This window comes from Chiloscyllium punctatum, chromosome 5 (genome assembly GCF_047496795.1).
Source record: "Chiloscyllium punctatum isolate Juve2018m chromosome 5, sChiPun1.3, whole genome shotgun sequence".
Lineage (NCBI taxonomy): Eukaryota > Metazoa > Chordata > Chondrichthyes > Orectolobiformes > Hemiscylliidae > Chiloscyllium > Chiloscyllium punctatum.
Genome location: NC_092743.1, coordinates 134327648 through 134349662, shown reverse-complemented (window position 1 = coordinate 134349662; position 22015 = coordinate 134327648). Strand labels below are relative to the sequence as shown.

The 22015-nt window shown below is 45.1% G+C and overlaps 1 protein-coding gene across 3 annotated transcripts in view; it reads right to left on the bottom strand.

Moving 5' to 3' along the window:
• Positions 1-22015, bottom strand: part of LOC140477461 (uncharacterized) — a 158846-nt gene that overhangs the window by 100359 nt on the left and 36472 nt on the right. For 2 of the 3 annotated variants that reach the window (XM_072571394.1, XM_072571395.1), the window contains exon 3: positions 19960-20139. The exons of the other annotated variant lie outside the window; for it this stretch is intronic. In XM_072571394.1, the coding sequence (XP_072427495.1) occupies positions 19960-20139 (180 nt within the window). The remainder of the gene's footprint in view (positions 1-19959; positions 20140-22015) is intronic. 3 annotated transcript variants of the gene reach the window in all.

The window sequence follows — 22015 nt, the reverse complement described above, 5'->3', positions numbered from 1 at the left end:
AGTACACTTGCACTCCAGTGAATGACTTGTTAATATTAAATTAAAATAAAAAACAAAATATAATCCATCAATATGACCTCATTAGTCTAGTAGTGACATCAGCTGGAATTATAAAATAACAAACAGCACCCTTGTATAATGCTGTATAAATAATTTCCTTTCAACTCTGTTTCTTACATCCTAGTCCTAATGCATGTATGCCGAAAAGTTCAACTTCTTGTATCAATTTAAGAGAGTAATGATTGGAATGAGGGCCAGATGGATCTCATGGACTGAGAGATCTTTGAACGGGGTTGTTAACCTGGAGCAATCAGGGAGTCCTGGCTGGCAGATATAGACTGATGATTCAGAGTCTCCTCATTCTCGGGACTGGCTCTGAGCTAGGAGAAAGTGAGGAGTGTTGATGCTGGAGATCAGAGTCAAAGAATGTGGCGCTGGAAAAGCACAGCCAGCATCAGAGGAGCAGTAGAACCAACGTTTCAGGCATAAGCTCTTCATCCTCATTCTTCAACTCGGATGCTGCTTGACTGGCTGTGCTTTTCCAGGGCCACACTCTTCGACTGGCTACATCAGAGCCCATGTACTTTACACGTGGAAATAAAGGGTGACTCGGTGATGGGATACCAGCCTCTGTGCAGTTACTTCAGTGGCAAATAGAGAAAACAGTACTTGCCTGAAGAAAACTTGCTCACAACAATCATCTGTGAGTTGGGGTATGCATTTCTGGCCTCATGCCTTTATTTGTGAAACATGACTCATTAAATCCTGCTGTCGAAGACTGGGCCCACTATGCGGAAAAAAATGTTGTTTTTTTCTGGGCAATGACATTGGGGCGGATGAAAAGCAATGAGTAATCCTTCTGACTGCTTGCAGATCCACAGCACTATTGGTTATTAGGAGCTTTACTTTCCCTAAGGCACCAGATACTTTCAAGAGTTGACAGATTTAGTTAGGGAATATTACAACCCCAAGCCTTCTCTAATTCTGAAATGCTATCGGTTTTATCCAGAACTAGAGAATCCGTATTGGAACTTTTGACTAGGTTAAGTCAGAGAGTCATGGAGATGTACAGCACGGAAACTGACTTTTTGGTCCAACTCATTCATGCCAACCAGATATCCCAACGGAATCTAGTCCCACCTGCCAGCACCCAGCCCATATCCCTCCAAACCCTTCCTATTCGCATACCCATAGAACATAGAACATAGAAAAATACAGCGCATTACAGGCCCTTCGGCCCTCGATGTTGCGCTGACCGAAGCCTACCTAACCTACACTAGCCCAATAACCTCCATATGCTTGTCCAATGCCCGCTTAAATGACCATAAAGAGGGAGAGTCCACCACTGCTACTGGAAGGGCATTTCATGAACTCACAACCCGCTGAGTAAAAAATCTACCCCTAACATCTGTCCTATACCTACCACCCCTTAATTTAAAGCTGTGTCCCCTAGTAACAGCTGACTTCATTAGCGGAAAAAGGTTCTCACTGTCAACCCTATCTAAACCCCTAATCATCTTGTACACCTCTATCAAATCTCCCCTAAACCTTCTTTTCTCCAATGAGAAAAGCCCCAAGTGCCTCAGCCTTTCCTCCTACGATCTTCTTACCATGCCAGGCAACATCCTGGTAAACCTCCTCTGCACTCGTTCCAATGCCTCCACATCCTTCCTATAGTATGGCGACCAAAACTGCACACATTACTCCAGATGAGGCCGCACCAGAGTCTTATACAACTGCAACATGATCTCAGGACTCCTGAACTCAATTCCTCTACCAATAAAGCCCAGTACACCATATGCCTTCTTCACAGCACTATTTACCTGGGTGGCAACTTTCAGAGATCTGTGTACATGGACACCAAGATCCCTCTGCTCATCCACACTACCAAGTAGTCTACCATTAGCCCAGTAATCCATCTTCTTGTTACTCCTACCAAAGTGAATTACTTCACACTTAGCTACATTGAATTCCATTTGCCACCTTTCTGCCCAGCTCTGCAACTTATCTATATCCCGCTGTAACCTGCCACATTCTTCTTCGCTGTCCACAACTCCACTGACTTTCGTGTCATCCGCAAACCTGCTCACCCAGCCTTCAAGCCCCTCCTCCAGGTCATTTATAAAAATGACAAACAGCAATGGTCCCAAAACAGATCCTTGTGGAACACCACTAGTAACTGCACTCCAAGGTGAACCTATACCATCAACTACTACCCTCTGTCTCCTTCCAGCCAGCCAATTCCTCATCCAAACCTCTAATGCACCCTCAATGCCATACCTCCGTAGTTTTTGCATTAGCCTGCCATGGGGTACCTTATCGAACGCCTTGCTAAAATCCATATACACCACATCTACTGCTTTACCCTCGTCCTTGGTCATCTTCTCAAAGAACTCAATAAGGTTTGTGAGGCACGACCTGCCCTTCACAAAACCATGCTGACCATCCTTGATTACATTATTCCTATCCAAATGTTCATAAATCCTATCCCTCTCTAAGACTTTGCCCACAACAGAAGTGAGACTCACTGGCCTATAGTTACTCGGGCTATCCCTGCTCCCCTTCTTGAACAAGGGGACCACATTCGCTATCCTCCAGTCTTCTGGCACTATTCCCGTAGACAACGACGACATAAAAATCAAGGCCAATGGCTCTGCTATCTCCTCCCTAGCTTCCCAGAGGATCCTAGGATAAATTCCATCAGTCCCAGGGGACTTATCTATTTTCCAGTATTCCCCAGACCTCTTCCCTACGTACCTCAAGGCCATCCATTCTAATCACTTGTGACTCAATATTCACATCAGCAACAGTGTCCTGTTCTTGAGTGAATACTGACGAAAAGTATTGATTTAGTGTCTCACCAATCTCCTCCGCCTCCACGCACAACTTCCCACTACTATCCTTGACTGGACCGATACCTACCCTCGTCATCCTTTTATTCCTGACATACCTATAGAAAGCCTTTGGGTTTTCCCTATTCCTACCAACTAAGGACTTTTCATGTCCCCTTCTCGCTGCTCTTAGCTCTTTCTTTAGATCCTTCCTGGCTACGTTATAACTCTCAATCGCCCCAACTGAACCTTCATGCCTCATCTTTACATAGGCCGCCGTCTTCCCTTTAACAAGGGATTCCAATTCCTTATTAAACCACGGCTCTCTCACACAACCCTTTCCTCCCTGCCTGACAGGTACATACTTATCAAGGACACTCAATAGTTGCTCCTTGAACAAGCTCCACATATCAATTGCGCCCTTGCCTTGAAGCCTACTTTTCCAAGCCGTGCATCCTAAGTCGTGCCTCACCGCATCATAATTTCCCTGCCCCCAGCTAGAACTGTTGCCCTGCAGTGCACACTTATCCCTCTCCATCACTAGAGTAAAAGTCACCGAGTTGTGGTCACTGCCCCCGAAGTGCTCACCTACCTCCAAATCTAACACCTGGCCTGGTTCATTACCTAGAACCAAATCCAGTATAGCCTCACCTCTTGTTGGCCTGTCTACATATTGTGTCAGGAAACCCTCCTGCACACATTGGACAAACACCGACCCATCTAACGAACTCGAGCTATAGCTTTCCCAGTCAATATCTGGGAAGTTAAAGTCCCCCATAACAACCACCCTGCTACTTTCACTCTTCTCCTGAATCATCTTCACAATACTTTCCTCTACTTCTCTCGGACTATTAGGAGGCCTGTAGAAAACTCCTAACAGGGTGACCTCACCTTTCCTATTTCTAACCTCCGCCCAAACTACCTCAGATGGCAAGTCTTCCTCCATCACCCTTTCTACTGCTGTAATACTATCCTTGACAAGCAATGCCATACCTCCCCCACTTTTACCCCCACCTCTGACCCTACTAAAACATTTAAACCCTGGAACCTGCAACAGCCATTCCTGTCCCTGTTCTACCCACGTCTCTGTAATGGCCACAACATCGAAGTCCCAGGTACCAACCCATGCTGCAAGCTCACCTACCTTATTTCTTATACATCTGGCATTGAAGTATACACACTTCAAGCCACCTTCCTGTTTACAGGCACCCTCCTTCGAGATCGATGCCATGTTCCTAACCTCCCTACACTCAAGGTCCTGTACCCTAAAGCTACAGTCCAGGTTCCCATGCCCCTGCAGAGTTAGTTTAAACCCTCCCAAAGAGCACTAGCAAACCTCCCCCCAAGGATACTGGTGCCCCTCAGGTTCAGGTGTAGACCATCCTGTTTATAGAGGTCCCACCTTCCCCAGAAAGAACCCCAGTTGTCCAGAAACCGGAATCCCTCCCTCCTGCACCATCCCTGTAGCCACGCATTTAACTCTTCTCTCTCCCTATTCCTCGACTCCCTATCACGTGGTACGGGTAACAAACCAGAGACAACAACTCTGTTCGTTCTAGCTCTGAACTTCCAACCTAGCTCCCTGAAAGCCTGCCTAACATCCTCACTCCTCTTCCTACTTATGTCGTTGGTGCCAACGTGGACCTCGATCTGGGGCTGCTCCCCCTCCCCCTTAAGGACCCGGAAAACACGATCAGAGACGTCACGTACCCTTGCACCTGGGAGGCAACATACCAATCGTGAGTCTCTGTCGCCCCCGCAAAACCGCCTATCTGTGCCCCTCACTATTGAGTCCCCAATAACTATTGCTCTACCTTTCTCCACCCTTCCCTTCTGAGCAACGGGGAGAGGCTCCATGCCAGAGGCCTGAACCTCGTTGCTTACCCCTGGTAAGTCATCCCCCCCACAAGTATCCAAAACGGTATACTTGTTCTTGAGGGGAATGACCGCAGGGGGTCCCTGCACTGGCTGCTTCCTCACACTCCCCCTCACTGTCACCCATCTCTCTATAACTTTCGGAGTAACTACTTCCCTAAAGCTCTGATCTATGACCACCTCTGCCTCCCGAATGATCCGCAGTTCATCCAACTCCAGCTCCAGTTCCCTAACACGGTCTTGGAGGAGCTGGAGATGGGTGCACTTCTTGCAAGTGTAATCAGGAGGGACACTAATGGCTTCCCTCACCTCATACATGTTTCAAGAGGAACATTGCACTGCCTTTGCTGCCATCCCTCTAAAAGGTAAACTTTAAAAACTAGATCTAAAGAAACAAACAAGCAAAATGTAGCACTTACCAGCTTATCACAATGGGTCTTATTATTAGGTTAGAGGAGGGGGGCGGGTGGGAGGCTCTACCCCTGTAGTCCCTTGGGTTCCTCGCCTGCGCGCTTTTATAAGAAAAAGAAACCTTCCCAGGTAAGCTAGCGCAACACCAGCTTCCGGGTCCGCGAGGCGCTTAAAAAAAACACTTTAAATTTTAGCCGTTAAAAAAACAATAACTGGACTATACCGCGACTTTAAAAAAAACACCATCAGACAGCCGTTACCTGCTCCGCCAAGATCCAGATGCCTTTTAAATATTACAATTGTACTAGCCTCCACCACTTCCTCTAACAGCTCATTCCACACACGTACCAATTTCTGTGTGAAAAGGTTGCTGCTTAGGTCTCGTTTATATCTTTCCCCTCTCACCTTAAACCTAAGCCCTCGAGTTCTAGACTCTCCCCACCCCAGGGAAAAGACTTTGCCTATTTACCCTATCCATGCCCCTCATGATTTTATAAATCTCTATAAAGTCACCCCTCCGATACTCCAGGGAAAACAGGCCCAGCCTATTCAACCTCTCCCTACAGCTCAAATCCTCCAACCCTGGCAACACAGCAGGTTAGGCAGAATCCAAGGAGCAGGAGAATAGATGCTTATGCTCGAAATGTCGATTATCCTGCTCCTCAGATGCTGACTGACCTGCTGTGCTTTTCCACCGCTACACTCTTGTGACTCTGATCTCCAGCATCTACAGTCCTCACTTTCTCCTAACATCCTTGTAAATCTTTTCTGAACCCTTTCAAGTTTCACAACATCTTTCCGATAGGAAGGAGACCAGAATTGCACGCAATATTCCAAAAGTGGCCTAACCAATGTTCTGCACAGCCACAACATGACTTCCCAACTCCTATACTCAATATTCTGACCAATAAAGGAAAGCATACCAAATGCCGCCTTCACGATCATATCTACCTGCGACTCTACTTTCAAGGAGCTATGAACCTGCACTCCAAGGTCTCTTTGTTCAGCAACACTCCCTAGGATCTTACCATTAAGTGTATAAGTCCTGCTAAGATTTGCTTTCCCAAAATGCAGCACCTCGCATTTATCTAAATTAAACTTCATCTGCTAATCTTCAGCCCATTGGCTCATCTGATCAAGATCCTGTTGTAATCAGAGGTAACCTTCTTCACTGTCCTCTACACCTCCAATTTTGGTGTCATTTGCAAACTTACATACTGCTTAAGTTCACATTCAAATCCTTAATACAAATGACGAAGAGTAGTGGACCCAGCACTGATCCTTCTGGCACTCCACTGGTCACAAGCCACCAATCTGAAAAACAACCCTCTACCACCACCCTCTGTCTTCTACCTTTGAGCCAGTTCTGTATCCAAATGGCTAGTTTTCCCTGTATTCCATGAGATCTAACCTTGATAAACAGTCTTCCAGAGGGAACCTTGTCAATTGCCTTATTGAAGTCCATATAGATCACATCTACTGCTCTGCCCTCATCAATCCTCTGTTACCTCTTCAAAAAACTCAATAAGTTTGTGAGACATGATTTCCCACGCACAAAGCCATGTTGACTATCCCTAATTAGTCCTTGCCTTTCCAAATACATGTATACCCTGTCCCTCAGCATTCTTTCCAACAACTTGCCCACCACCGACGTCAGGCTCACCGGTCTACAGTTCCCTGGCTTGTGCTTTTGTAAATAGTGGCACCACGTTAGCCAACCTCCAAATTTCCGGCATCTCACCTATGACTATCGATGATAAAAATATCTCAGCAAGAGGTCCAGCAATCATTTTCCTCGCTTCCCACAGAGTTCTCGGGTACACGTGATCAGGTCCAGGGGATTTATCCACCTTTACGTGTTTCAAGACATTCAGCACTTCCTCCTCTGTAACATGGACATTTTGCAAGATGTCACCAACTACTTCCCTATCTTTCATGTCCTTTTCCATAGTAAACACTGATGCAAAATACTCGTTTAGTATCTTCCCCATCTCCTGTAGCTCCACACAAAGGCTGCCTTGCTGATCTTTGAGGGCCCCTATTCTCTCCCTAGTTACCCTTTTGTTCTTAAAGTATTTGTAAAAACCCTCTGGATTCTCTTTAATTCTATTTGCCAAAGCTATCTCATGTCCCCTTTTTGCCCTCCTGATTTCCCTCTTAAGTATACTTCTACTTCCTTTATACTCTTCCAAGGATTCATTCGATCTATCCTGCCTATACCTTACATATGCTTCCTTCTTTTTCTTAACCAAACCTTCAATTTCTTTAGTCATCCAGCATGCCCTGAATTAATCAGCCTTCCCTGTTAGGCCCCTTGCATTGAAATAAATGCAGTTTAATCAATCAGTCCTATCTTGTTTTCTGCTTTGTCTCTGCCATTGCAGAGGCATGTACTTTTGGGCTAATTCTGAAAAAGATGCTGAGACACCATTTGGTATGTGAGATTAGTGATGTAACCATGCAAAAATGTCTACTCGCTAAAGCCCAACTGGACTTCAAACAGGCACTACAACTAGCTTTGTCATTAGAAATTGTAGCCAATGGACCATGGGAGATACAGGGTATCCCAATTGAAGTGGACACCCTCACATGTCCAATTCAGCTTAGGGAAGCCCACTTGAGTGTGCGCAATCGCAGAGCCTCACGCAGGGCATATCCTGAGCAGAGAGACTGTTGGTCAGCCCACAGCAAAACCCCAAAACAAAACAGAGCCTCGACCAAATAGCTAAAATGTTCTTCAGAATCTGCGCCAGCAAGCCATTATAGTTGCTGCCAAAACGCGGACTCAAGATAGCAAAAATGTCTGATGAGGCCTGACTTAAGTAAGAGAACTCATAGGCTGGTATCTAGGAGAGTGCACACCCTGTAACATCCACCTACATATTATTCATATAAACAAGAATTTGCCTTTGAAATGTTGTAATTGTACCTGCTTCCACCACTTCCTCTGGCAGCTCATTCAGTAAATGTACCATCTTCTGCATGAACAAGTTACCCCTAGGTACTTTTTAAATCATTCCCCTCTCACCTTAAATCTATGTCCTTTGGTTTTGGACTCCCCCGCCCCAGCAAAAAAGACCGATAACTATATATTGAGGAAAGATATGTTGGGACTATTTCCTAAGTGACAACAAACTGGAGACTGTGGAGGAGAAATTAGATCTGTGAGGTCAACAAATCATTCTAAGTAAGTCAACAGGACCAAAAAAAAAACAATCAAAAGTCTCATGGAAAGTTGACTGATGTCGCAAGGGGGCTGAATATAAAAGGGAGGTTGTGTTTCAGTTGTATAGAGTTTTTTGGTCAGATTGCATCTGGAGTATTGTATACAATTCCAGACACTGCACCTGAGGAAGGCTTGTGCTACACTAACACTGAACCAACAGTGTGACGCCCAAACTGGAATGATTAAATTATGGGGACAGGTTACAGGATTTATTTCTTTGAATTCAAAGTGTAAAGTAATTAAGATGTCAGAATATTAAAAGAAACTGAAAGGGTGGACACAGAGAAATTATTTCCTTTCATGGAGAAAAATCAAACATAAGGGAACATGATTGTAAGATTAGAGATAGGAGAGTCATAAGCCAGACCACGATGTCACACCAAAAGTTATGGAAATGTTAAACTGTCACTGCCAAAACTGTTGTGCTTACTGCAACAATTCAAGCTCTCTAAACAGATGAGCAGATGCTGCTGGGTAACATGATGAAAGAATATTGAAACAAGTGAATTGACTTAAGACACAAGTCAGCAGGATTTAGAATCGTAGAATCCCTACAGTGGGAAGGCAGGCCATTCAGCCCATCAGGTCCATACTGACCCATTCCTTGAACCTATCCCTGCATATACAGTGATCTGACCCCACCAGAACTGTACACACAAACTGTACAGTCACATACTTGTTACCATTAATACTGTACCCCAGTGCTATGGAGACACCGGACCCCACCAGTACGGTCACCTTCTAACACTGGGGTACAGATCTACCCCATGAATACAGTACCCCAGTATTACATAGGGACAGATCTCACCATCAGTATACTACAGTGTTATGCACTGACAGACCTGTCCCCACCAATACTGTACCCAGTGTTAAACACTAACAGACCTGTCCCCACCAGTACTGTATTCAGTGTTATACACTGAGAGACCTATCTCCACCAATACTCCACCACTCCACTAATGTTATACAATGACAGACCTGTCCATACCAGTACTGTTCCCAGTGTTATGCAATGACAGACCTGTCCTCACTAGTACAGTATCCAGTGTTATACAGTGACAGACCTGTCAATACCAGTCCTGCACCCTAATGTTATACAGTGACAGTCCTATCACCACCAGTACAGTATCCTAGGGTTATACAGAGACAGACCTGTCCTCACCAGTAGACAGTGAGGACTGCAGACACTGGAGATCAGAGTCAACAGTGTGGTGCTGTACCCCAGTTTTGTAAAATGACAGACCTGACCCGACCAATGGTGCCTGTGTCATACACTGGAAAAGCACAGCAGGTCAGGCAGCATCCAAGGAGCAGGAGAATCGATGTTTCGGGGATTCCTGAATAAGGGCTTATGCCTGAAACATCAATTCTCCTGCTCCTCAGATGCTGCTTGACCTGCTGTGCTTTTCCTGTTCCTACCAGTACTGTACTACTGTGTAATACAGTCGGAAGCTTGTCCAAACTAGCAATGTACCCAGGGTTATAGTGACAGATCATTGCCCATTGATATGGCACAACCATGCATACACACTGGCAGACACATCCAAATCTGTACGCCAGTGTTATAGTTACCGGTATGTCTCCAGTGCAGGATCTCAGTGTTAGACAGTGACAGAATTGTCTCCACCACTGTACCCCAGTGTTTGGTAGTGACACACCTGTTCACCCCAGTACTGGAGCCAAGTGCTTCAATGTCAGATTTGTCCAAACCAGTACAGAAACCCTTTGCTACACAGTATCAGACCTGTCCCCACCAGTACTGTAGCCCAGTGTTATAGTTACAGACCTGTCCACACAAGTGCTGTATCCCTATGATCAGACAGTGTCAGACCAGTCCTCATTGGTACTGTAGCTCAGTCATATAAAGTAACAGAATTTTCTCCATTAGTACCGCAGCCCAGTGTTATACAGTGACAGATCTGTTTCCACCAGTACTGCAGTCCAGTGTTATACATGACAGATCTGTTTCTACCAAGTTCTGTACCCCAATTTTATAAAGTGACAGGCCTGTCCCGACCAGTAGTCTGCCAGTGTCATACACTGACAGACTTGTCCCCATTAGGACTGTATCCAAGTGTGACACAGTGATAGATCAGTGTAGCCCAGTGTTCCAAAGTGATAGACCTGCCACCAACAGTACTGTACCCCTGTGCTGTACACTGACAAATCTGCCCCCAACAGTACTGTGGTCCAATATCATGCAGAGACAGTCCTGTCCATGCCAGTACTGTACTCCAGCATTAAACAGTGACACACCTTTCCCCAACAGTACTGTACCCCAATTTTATACAGTGTCAAACCAGTTCCACCAGTACTGTAGCCCAGACCTGTCCTCACCAGTGCTGTACCCCATGGTTAGACAGTGCAAGACCTGTCCTCATTAGTACTGAAGCCCATTGTTATACAGTGACAGACCTGTCTCTACCTGCACTGTACCCCAGTGTTATACACTGTCAGAAAGGTTTACACTAGTACTGTACCCCTAATAGAGATGTCCCCGCGAGGACTATATCTAAGTGTTATATGGTGATATCCACTGTATGGAGTGACAAATCTGTCCCACCAGTAGGGTACCTCAGTGTAATGCAGTCACAGAGCTGTCATCAAAAATACTGGATAACCCAATGTTATACAGTGACAGACCTGTTCACACCAGTACTGCATCCCTGTGTCATACACTGACAGACCTGTTCCTACCAATACTGTACCCAACATTATATAGGAGGGAGGAAGCTGTAGAGCGCGGGAGCCAGGGTTTATGAAGGAAGTGGAATCTCTGGTCAAGAGGAAGAAGGTTTATGTTAGGATGAGATGTGAAGGCTCAGTTAGGGCGCTTGACGGTTACAAGGCAGCCAGGAAAGACCTAAAGCAAGAGCTCAGAAGAGCCAGGAGGAGACATGAGAGGTTGTTGGCGGATGGGATCGGGGTAAATCCTAAGGCTTTCTATAGGTATTTAAGGAATAAAAGAATGACAAGAGTAAGAATGGGGCCAATCAAGGATAGTAGTGGCAAGTTGTGTGTGGAGTCAGAGGAGATCCGGGAAGCACTTAACGAATATTTTTCGACAGTATTCATTCTAGAAAACGACAGTGTTGTCGAGGAGAATACTGAGATACAGGCTTCTAGACTAGGTGTCATTGAAGTTCACAAGGAAGAGGTATTAGAAATCCTGCAGAGTGTGAAAATAGATAAGTCCCCTGGGCCGGATGGGATTTATCCTAGGATCCTCTGGGAAGCCAGGAGGAGAGTGCCGAGCCTTTGGCATTGATCTTTAAATTGTCATTGTCTACAAGAATAGTGCCAGAAGACTGGAGGATAGCAAATGTGGTTCCCCTGTCCAGGAAGGGGAGTAGAAACAACCCAGGTAATTACAGACCAGTGAGCCTTACTTCAGTTGTTGGTAAAGTGTTGGAAAAGGTTATAAGAGATAGGATTTATAATCATCTAGAAAAGAATAATTTGATTAGGGATGGTCAGCATGGTTTTGTGAAGGGTAGGTTGTGACTCACAAACCTTATTGAGTTCTTTGAGAAGGTGACCAAATAGATAGATGAGAGTAAACCGGTTGATGTGATGTATATGGATTTCAGCAAGACATTCGATAAGGTTCCCCACAGTAGGCTATTGTACAAAATACAGAAGAATGGGATTGTGGGAGATATAGCAGCTTGGATCAGTAATTGGCTTGCTGAAAGAAGACAGAGGTGGTGGTTGATGGGAAATGTTCATCCTGGAGTCCAGTAACTAGTGGTGTACTGCAAGAGTCGGTGTTGGGTCCACTGCTGTTCGTTATTTTTATAAACGACCTGGATGAGGGCATAGAAGCGTGGGTTAGTAAATTTGCAGACTACACTAAGGCCGGTGGAGTTATGGATAGTGATGAAGGGAGTTGTAGGTTACAGAGAGACATAGATAAGCTGCAGAGCTGTGCTGAGAGGTGGCAAATGGAGTTTAATGTGGACAAGTGTGAGGTGATTCACTTTGGTCAGAGTAACCAGAATGCAAAGTACTAGGCTAATGGTAAGACTCTTGGTAGTGTAGATGAGCAGAGAGACCTCGGTGTCCAGGTACACAGATCCTTGAAAGTTGCCACCCAGGTTGACAGGGTTGTTAAGAAGGTAAAAACAATGACTGCAGATGCTGGAAGAGAACAGAAGTTCAGGCAGCATCCAAGTAGCTTCGAAATAGACGTTTCGGGCAAAAGCCCTTCATCAGGAATAAAGGCAGTGAGCCTGAAGCGTGGAGAGATAAGCTAGAGGAGGGTGGGGGTGGGGAGAAAGTAGCATAGAGTACAATGGGTGAGTGGGGGAGGGGATGAAGGTGATAGGTCAAGGAGGAGAGGGTGGAGTGGATAGGTGGAAAAGAAGATAGGCGGAAAAGAAGATAGGCAGGTAGGACAAGTCCGGACAAGTTATGGGGACAGTTACTGAGCTGGAAGTTTAGAACTAGGATGAGGTGGGGGAAGGGGAAATGAGGAAACTGTTGAAGTCCAATTGATGCCCTGGGGTTGAAGTGTTCCAAGGCGGAAGATGAGGCGTTCTTCCTCCAGGTGTCTGATGGTGAGAGAGTGGCGGTGAAGGAGGCCCAGGACCTCCATGTCCTCGGCAGAGTGGGAGGGGGAGTTGAAATGTTGGGCCACGGGGCGGTGTGGTTGATTGGTGCAGGTGTCCCGGAGATGTTCCCTAAAGCACTCTGCTAGGAGGCGCCCAGACTCCCCAATGTAGAGGAGACCACATCAGGAGCAACGGATACAATAAATGATATTAGTGGATGTGCAAGTAAAACTTTGATGGATGTGGAAAGCTCCTTTAGGGCCTTGGATAGAGGTGAGGGAGGAGGTGTGGGCGCAGGTTTTACAGTTCCTGCGGTGGCAGGGGAAAGTGCGAGGATTGGAGGGTGGGTTGTTTGGGGGCGTGGACCTGACCAGGTAGTCACGGAGGGAACGGTCTTTGCGGAAGGCGGAAAGGGGTGGGGAGGGAAATATATCCCTGGTAGTGGGGTCTGTTTGGAGGTGGCGGAATTGTCGGCGGATGATTTGGTTTATGCGAAGGTTGGTAGGGTGGAAGGTGAGCACCAGGGGCATTCTGTCCTTGTTACGGTTGGAGGGGTGGGGTCTGAGGGCGGAGGTGCGGGATGTGGACGAGATGCGTTGGAGGGCATCTTCAACTACATGGGAAGGGAAATTGCGGTCTCTAAAGAAGGAGGCCATCTGGTGTGTTCTGTGGTGGAACTGGTCCTCCTGGGAGCAGATCTGGCGGAGGCGGAGGAATTGGGAATACGGGATGGCATTTTTGCAAGAGGCAGGGTGGGAAGAGGTGTAATCCAGGTAGCTGTGGGAGTCGGTGGGTTTGTAAAAAATGTCACTGTCAAGTCGGTCGTCATTAATGGAGATGGAGAGGTCCAGGAAGGGGAGGGTGGTGTCAGAGATGGTCCAGGTAAATTTAAGGTCAGGGTGGAATGTGTTGGTGAAGTTGATGAATTGCTCAACCTCCTCGCGGAAGCACGAGGTGGCGCCAATGCAGTCATCAATGTAGCGGAGGAAGAAGTGGGGAATGGTGCCGGTGTAATTACGGAAGATCAACTGCTCTACTTAGCCAACAAAGAGACAGGCATAGCTGGGGCCCATATGTGTGCCCATGGCTACCCCTTTGGTCTGGAGGAAGTGGGAGGATTCAAAGGAGAAATTGTTAAGGGTGAGGACCAGTTCGGCCAAACGAATGAGAGTGTCGGTGGAAGGGTACTGTTGGGGACGTCTGGAGAGGAAAAAACTGAGGGCTTGGAGGCCCTGGTCATGGCGGATGGATGTGTAGAGGGATTGGATATCCATGGTGAAGATGAGGCGTTGGGGGCCAGGGAAACGGAAGTCTTGGAGGAGGTGGAGGGTGTGGGTGGTGTCTCGAACATATGTGGGGAGTTCCTGGATTAGGGGGGATAGGACAGTGTCGAGGTAGGTAGAGATGAGTTCAGTGGGGCAGGAGCATGCTGAGACAATGGGTCGGCCAGGGTGGTCAGGCTTGTGGATCTTGGGAAGGAGGTAGAACCGGGCAGTGCGGGGTTCCCGGACTATGAGGTTGTTAAGAAGACATACGGTGTTTCAGCTTTTGTTAATAGAGGGATCGAGTTCCAGAACCATGAGGTTATGCTACAACTGTACAAAACTCTGGTGCGGCCTCACTCGGAGTACTGTGGACAGTTCTGGTCACCGCATTATAAGGAGGATGTGGAAGCTTTGGAAAGGGTACAGAGGAGATTTACTAGGATGTTGCCTGGTATGGAGGGAAGGTCTTACGAGGAAAGGCTGAGGGACTTCAGGCTGTTTTCGTTAGACAGAAGAAGGTTGAGAGGTGACTTAATAGAGACATATAAGATAATCAGAGGGTTAGATAGGGTGGACAGGGAGAGCCTTTTTCCAACTGTGGTGACGGTGAGCACGAGAGGGCATAGCTTTAAATTGAGGGGTGATAGATATAGGACAGATGTCAGAGGTAGTTTCTTTACTCAGAGAGTGGTAAGGATACGGAATGCTTTGCCTGCAACGGTAGTAGATTTGCCAACTTGAAGTACATTTAAATTGTCATTGGACAAGCATATGGACGGACATGGAATAGTGTGGGTTAAAATTGCTTCAGATTGGTATGACAGGTTGGCGCAACATCAAGGACCGAAGGGCCAGTACTGCGCTGTAATGTTCTATGTTCTATACAATGACGACCCTGTCCACATTAGTACTGTAACCCAGTGTTCCAAAGTGACAAACCTGTTCCCAACTGTACTGTACCAGTGTCATACATTGACAAATCTGTCCCCATCAGTACTACAGCCCAGTGTTATAGTGACAAACATGCCTCAGCACTGCTCTATCCCAGTGATATGTAGTGACAGACTTGCCCCACCAATATAATACCCATGTTATGTCGTCTCAGACCACCAGAACTGTATTCCAGTGTTATATAGGGAGAGATCCGTCCCCAACAGTCCTGTTCCCCAGTGTTACTCAGTCACAGACCTGATCCCACCTCAATGTACTACATTGTCAGTCTGTGAATCAGTTGTCTCCACCTGCACTGTACCCAGTGTTATAATTAGTCTATACCTCAGTGTTATTCAGTGAAAGTCCCGTTCCCATTACTACTGTACTCAAGTGTTACACGGTGACAGAGTAGTGTACACCAATACTGCACCCCATTGATATACACTGGTAGATCCATCCCCCTTACTGTACCCTGGTGCTATAGTGTCAGAGTTGTCACCAACAGTGTTATATCATGGCAAACTTGTCCTCACCAGTACTGAATTCCAATGTTATAGTTACAAGCCTGTTCCCACAGGTGCTGTACCCTATGAGACATTAAAGAGTTAATCTGCTCTGCTGACCTGCAAGAATTTGAATGCCCCCGGGGTAGGGTCCTGCGTTGTTGTCTTTTAGGTGGATTATAGGAGGTTTGCATGGCATTTCCTTGCCATTCAGGGATGATTTACATTTTCATCCAGAAATCAATAAGAACATTGCAGTTGAAATTTGACTACTCCCCTATAGTTACAAAAAAAACATTTGACGATTAAGGGATGTTTTGCATTACATTGTTTCTGGAATTGGGATAGTCACTGCATTGCATCTTGAGTGGCATGTGACTGTGAGGGAGTGACTGGAGGTTGTGATGTAAAAATTTTGTATAAAGGAAGGACTGTTTCCTTTGTTCAGTGAGAGCCTTTGCCACAACCCCGTAAGCCCTGCAAGGTATGGGTTAAAGGTTCCTCCAGAGAGAGACCCCTGGACATGACTCGCAAGAATGGTGAGGAGTGTTCAGGGATTCTCAAAAGCTTGTTCTATACTGTGCTTAATAAATTTGGTTGTTGTTCACAGAAGATGGTGTATGCAGTTGCATTAAGTTCGTAAGGACCTTAGGAAAGAAAGACCACTACCCATGGCTTATAGTATCAGACCTGCCCCCACCAGTCCTGCAGCCCAGTGTTATTCAGTGACAGGTGTGCCTCAGCAGTGCTCTATCACAGTGTTATGTCTTGACAGACCTGCCCCACCAATACAGTACCCATGTTATATTGTCACAGACCTGCCCCACCAGAACTATGTTATACAGTGACAGACCAGTCCTTAGTTTTGTGTTATGGCTCCTTCCTGAAGAAATCCCCCGCTCACTGAGAGGTGGACTCCCCCTCTGATCTGGATCATATTAATGGATAATATCCGCTGGCACTGGCTCTCCACCTTTGTCTGCTCCAGTGAGGACTTCCCTCTCCCTCTCCGAGTGAACATGCCCAGACCCCGGCACCCTAACCCCACATCCGCCCGGCCCCTGGTCATTTACTGGAATTGGGTAAAGGGATGGTGGGTCCAGACCTTCTAGAAATTCCTTCTAGGAATTCTTGAGGCCTGGCATTCAAACAGGAACTCCATCAACAGACACATCAATTTGGACCCCATTTACCACCTCTCATAAAAAGAACCAGGTGAGACCATCATGATTGCACATCACATTTCTGAACACACGATAAGGGGAGATCATTGATGAAATACCTCAGGATGACTGGGCCTAGGACATTACCCTGAGGAACTCTTGCAGAGATGTTCTGAAGCTGAAATGTCTGACCTTCATCAACCACAACCATCTTCCTACATGGCAGATATGATTCCAACCAGCAAAGATTTTCCCATGATTCTCACTCATGCTGGTTTTTCCACTGCTCCTTGATGCCACACTCAGTCAAATGTGGTCTTGATGTCAAGGGCAGTTAGTCTCACCTCACCTCTGGAATTCAGATCTATTGACTATGTTTGAACCAAGACTGTAATAAGGTCAGGAGCTGAATGACCTTGGTGGAACCCAAACTGGGTATCAGTGTGCAGCTTATTGCTGAGCAGTTATTGCTTGATAGCTGTGCTGATGACACCTTCCATCACTTACTGATGATTGAGAGTAGACTGATGGGGCAGTAATTCGTCAGATTGGATTTGTCTTTCTTTTGTGTATAGAACATATCTGGGCAATTTTTAACCTGCAAGAGATAGATGGACAAATTGCCAATACCATTGTAAAATAATTCGTCCTTTTTTAATCCAATTAATCATTTTTCCTTTCAACATTTAAACTTCCATCGCCTGGTACCAATAACACCTGCCAAATATATCAGCTTTTAGAAATTACGTATTATTAGAAGGAATACAATAATGTCCTGATTGTGTAAACTGTAATCCATTGACTTTCAAATAATTTCTCCATTGCAATTGAATGAGGCTGTGACTAAAACATTCATTTCTGGACTGAAGCCTCCTGTAACTAGTACAATTCCCTTGGCTTGATCATCACTTTCTCATTCTGAGCCTTTATGTCATTCATAATTTTGAATCTATTAAATGCCATTGTACATTTTTCTGCAGAACACCCATTCTCTTTCTAAACTTATCAAAGTCTAACCAGCCCTGTGTGCATTTAATAGGTCTTATTTTTATATAAACTTTGTCCATAATATTTAGTAGAATTTCCAAACCTTCTTCAGAGTCTAACTGTTGACACCCTAACGCGAAGAATATTTGACATATGATATTGTTTCTAGTCAGCAATGACAGACCCAAGGCCAAACCTATGTTCATATACTCACCTAATTTTTCCATTTACCATAAGGTTCAGCTCCACAAACAACTGGTGGGAATTTGTATCCCGGCTACTTATGCTTCATTTTAGCCACACTTCTCCAAAATAACTCCAATTGCAATCTGCTGTCAGAAAAGAACTCTTACTTTCCAATCTTCACGTTTAGGCAACTATCCTGTGCTACCAATGTCAATCTGGATCAAAGTCAAAGTCAGTCAGTGAGTCTGAAAGTCAAGACACCTTTCTTTGTGGATAAAGTTCGTTAACTGTTCAGTCCTAAAATCCCTTCTACACTCAAGTCTCATTTGTTGTCTCTTTATACCTACCCAGTTAAAAAATCCCACCACCTGATTAACTAAATGTACTTGCTTTCTAATACCCACCAAGAAGCAATCAAATAAAAACAATGCAGTAACGGAATTGATATATAACTCAAATTTCTTCTGCAGCCCTGACTCCATTATAACAGGGGAAAGATTTCCACGAACAGGAAGTCAAATGGTGAAAACAGAAACTATATACAGATGCAACATATTGAATGCATATTTTGATTTTATATTGCTAGTCAAAAGGAACATAAAACATAAGTAGAAAATTCATAAAGTTAAGACCATTCCCATCATTCAAGTAGGTCTTACTTTTATTCATTCATGGGATGTAGGTATCGCTAGTTAGGCCAGCCCCTACTGCCAGAGGGCAGTTAAGAATCAACTTTAAATTCCATTTGTAAATATTTCACATTATATTCATTTTATTTTACTTCTGTTTATTGGTGTTAATTGCGCAGACTAGCATAGTCAGAGATTTAAATGAACTGGCCTGCCTCTTTGGCAGACAATGAGGTTACAGGCTATTTAGAACATTTCCTTTATCATGGGAGAAACAACATGTATTTCATTTGTTCACTCTTTATTGATTAGTCATTGTCCTGTATTGTGCTCACCACATTGTGGGGGCATGACTGAATTTATAATACTGTCCAAACGAGGGTCCCTCTCGGAATGTTAGTTGACAGTGCCTTTAATGAGTCAACTACAGCATTTCAGCTGTCCTAGTGAGATGTTTATGCACTATTTCCTTAGTTCTCCCTCTTATGCATTAAAAAGGTAATTATCCATAATCACTCTCACTGGGATAGCTGAAATGTTGTAGTCGACTCATTAAAGGCTCTGCCAACTAACATCCTGAGAGGGACCCTCGTTTGGACAGTACTATTTAGGCCCATTGTTTTCTAACCTTGACTGACTCCACCCATCAAACCCTCCTACCTCTTTCAAGGCATCAGGCCTTTCATGCTTTACTCCTCTATACCCCGATACCACTTTTTGTCCTCCCTTAGAGTCCTCATTCTCTGCTTCACGTGCCTGACTCCACATTGTCCTTCCTTGGATCCCACGTCTTCAATATCATTCCATATTCCCCCCCCCCCCCTCAACCTTCAACACTGACTCATTATTACCAGTTCCAAATATCCATGCAAAGTTACATTTTCCTGCTCTCTTTCCCATGCCATACAGTTCGTCAAGGAAAACCAGACTTCAGACAACTGCTCACATTTTGCATCCCAGCTCATTCAGTCGCCCACATACCATATTTCCCATAATGCAAGAATGTATAAAGTTCTTGTCTTTAACTTTAAAATCTTTGTATTCCAGCCTCAAATTAAACACCAACACTCAACACTGTTTTCTCACGAGCAATTAAAAATAGGCAAAATAATGGTGAAGCTCATATCCAATAAGTTACAAAAAAAATTAGCTTTTTAAATTACTAACTGTATACGTGCAATTGCTTTCATGCAAGTTCTGCACATGGACTGCTATATTGCTTTTGTCCTCCACAGTTACTAGTTTCCTACCATGTAAAATATAATCTTATTATTTCTTCCTCAAGTCCAAAGTGTACGGCCTCACAATGTCTCCCATTAAAACTTCATCTGCCATAGTTTTCTTGATCTTCTTTGAAATTGTAAACTTTAAATAACAGAAAATGAGCTCTCTCTTACCCTGTCTGAGTGATTTTTCTTTTCTCGGCCTCTTCTCTTCTGTTCATTTCTTTCTTTATCATCCTCTCCTGCTTCTCTCTCATTCTTTTTCTTCCTTCCCTTTCTGGCTTTTTCTTTTTTTCTAGATGGCAGGCGACATGGCATAGCGTAGCAGGGGAATGAGCCACCAACGATTTCAGGCTACCTTTAGAATGGGGGTGCAGGTAAAATATATCCTTTCATGGCTCCAACTTTATCCTTCTCTCAAAAGGTTCATACTTCACTCTTATTAATCACTTTCATTGCATCCCCCAACCCTTAACCCTATAATGTATCCTGCTTCTTCTGCTGTTACAGATGAGGTGAAGGTGCATGTTGGACTGGGGTGGACAAGTTAAAAATCACACGACACAGGTTTATAGTCCAACAGGTTTATTTGAAATTACAAGCTTTTGGAGGGCTGCTCCTTCATCAGGTAGCTCTTTGGGCAGAATACATAGGACACAGAATTTATAAGTAAAAGGTCAAAGTGTCATATAACTGATGTGATGTATTAGACAAATCACTTAGAACAGGGATGCTGGTTTTGACTGATTAATATGTAAATCCCAGAATTTCAAGTTACAGCCCCAAGATAACTTAAGGTTTTATCAGTGTATTAAAAATAAAAAAACAATCTCAGTTCAGACAGCGCATTAAAGTTATGAGGTTAGAATCTGTCTATATCCCAACATGGAGTCATACTGCCATCTAGATTTGTCTAATACATTGCATCAATTGTATGACACTTTGATCTTTCATTTATAAATTTTGTGTCCTATGTACCTGCCCCACTAGCTACCTGACAAAAGAGCAGTGTTCTGAAAGCTTGTACTTTCAAATAAACCTATTGGTCTATACCCTGGTGTTGCATGATTTTTTTAACTGCTATTACACAATTCACCCTTAACACTCTATCTGGCTTCACTTTTCACAGCCTCTTCCCCCAAAGTAAAATGACGAGAGGCATCCTTAGACACAGGTTTTCATCCTCCAATTCTCCTACAGTCTTTAATTATTTATATCCCCAGAGATGAGTTAATAACAAAATTACTTTTTCTTTAAAAACATCTCACCTCTTTTTGGTATGCCTCATGTTAGGAATTAGGAGAAAGTGAGGACTGCAGATGCTGGATATCAGAGCTGAAAAATGTGTTGCTGGAAAAGCACAGCAGGTCAGGCAGCATCCAGGGGCAGGAGAATTGACGTTTCGGGCACAAGCCCTTCTTCAGGAATGAGGAAGATGTGCCAAGCAGGCTAAGATAAAAGGTAGGGAGGAGGGACTTGGGGAGGGGCGTTGGGAATGCGATAGGTGGAAAGAGGTTAAGGTGAAGGTGATAGGCCAGAGAGGGGGTGGGGGCAGAGAGGTCAGGAAGAAGATTGCAGGTCAAGAAGGCGGCGCTGAGTCCGAGGGTTGGGACTGAGATAAGGTGGGGGGAGGGGAAATGAGGAAGCTGGAGAAATCTGCATTCAATCCTTGTGGTTGGAGTGTTCCTAGGCGGAAGATGAGGCGCTTTTCCTCCAGGCGTCATGTTGCTATGGTCTGGCGATGGAGGAGGCCAAGGACCTGCATGTCCTTGGCGGAGTGGGAGGGGGAGTTAAAGTGTTCAGCCACAGGGTGGTTGGGTTGGTTGGAACGGGTGTCCCAGAGGTGTTCTCTGAAATATTCCGTAAGTAGCTGGCCTGTCTCCCCAATGTAGAGGAGGCCACATCGGGTGCAGTGGATGCAGTAAATGATGTGTGTGTAGGTGCCGGTGAATTTGTGGCAGATATGGAAGTATCCCTTGGGGCCTTGGAGGGAAGTGAGGGGGGGAGGCATTTCCTGCAGTTGCAGGGGAAGGTGCCGGGAGTGGAGGTTGGGTTGGTGGGGGGTGTGGACCTGATGAGAGAGTCACGGAGGGAGTGGTATTTCCGGAACACTGATAGGGGAGGGGAGGGAAATATATCCTTGATGGTGGGGTCTGTTTGGAGGTAGCGGAAATGACGAAGGATGATACGATGTATCTGGAGGTTGGTGGGATGGTAGGTGAGGACCAGT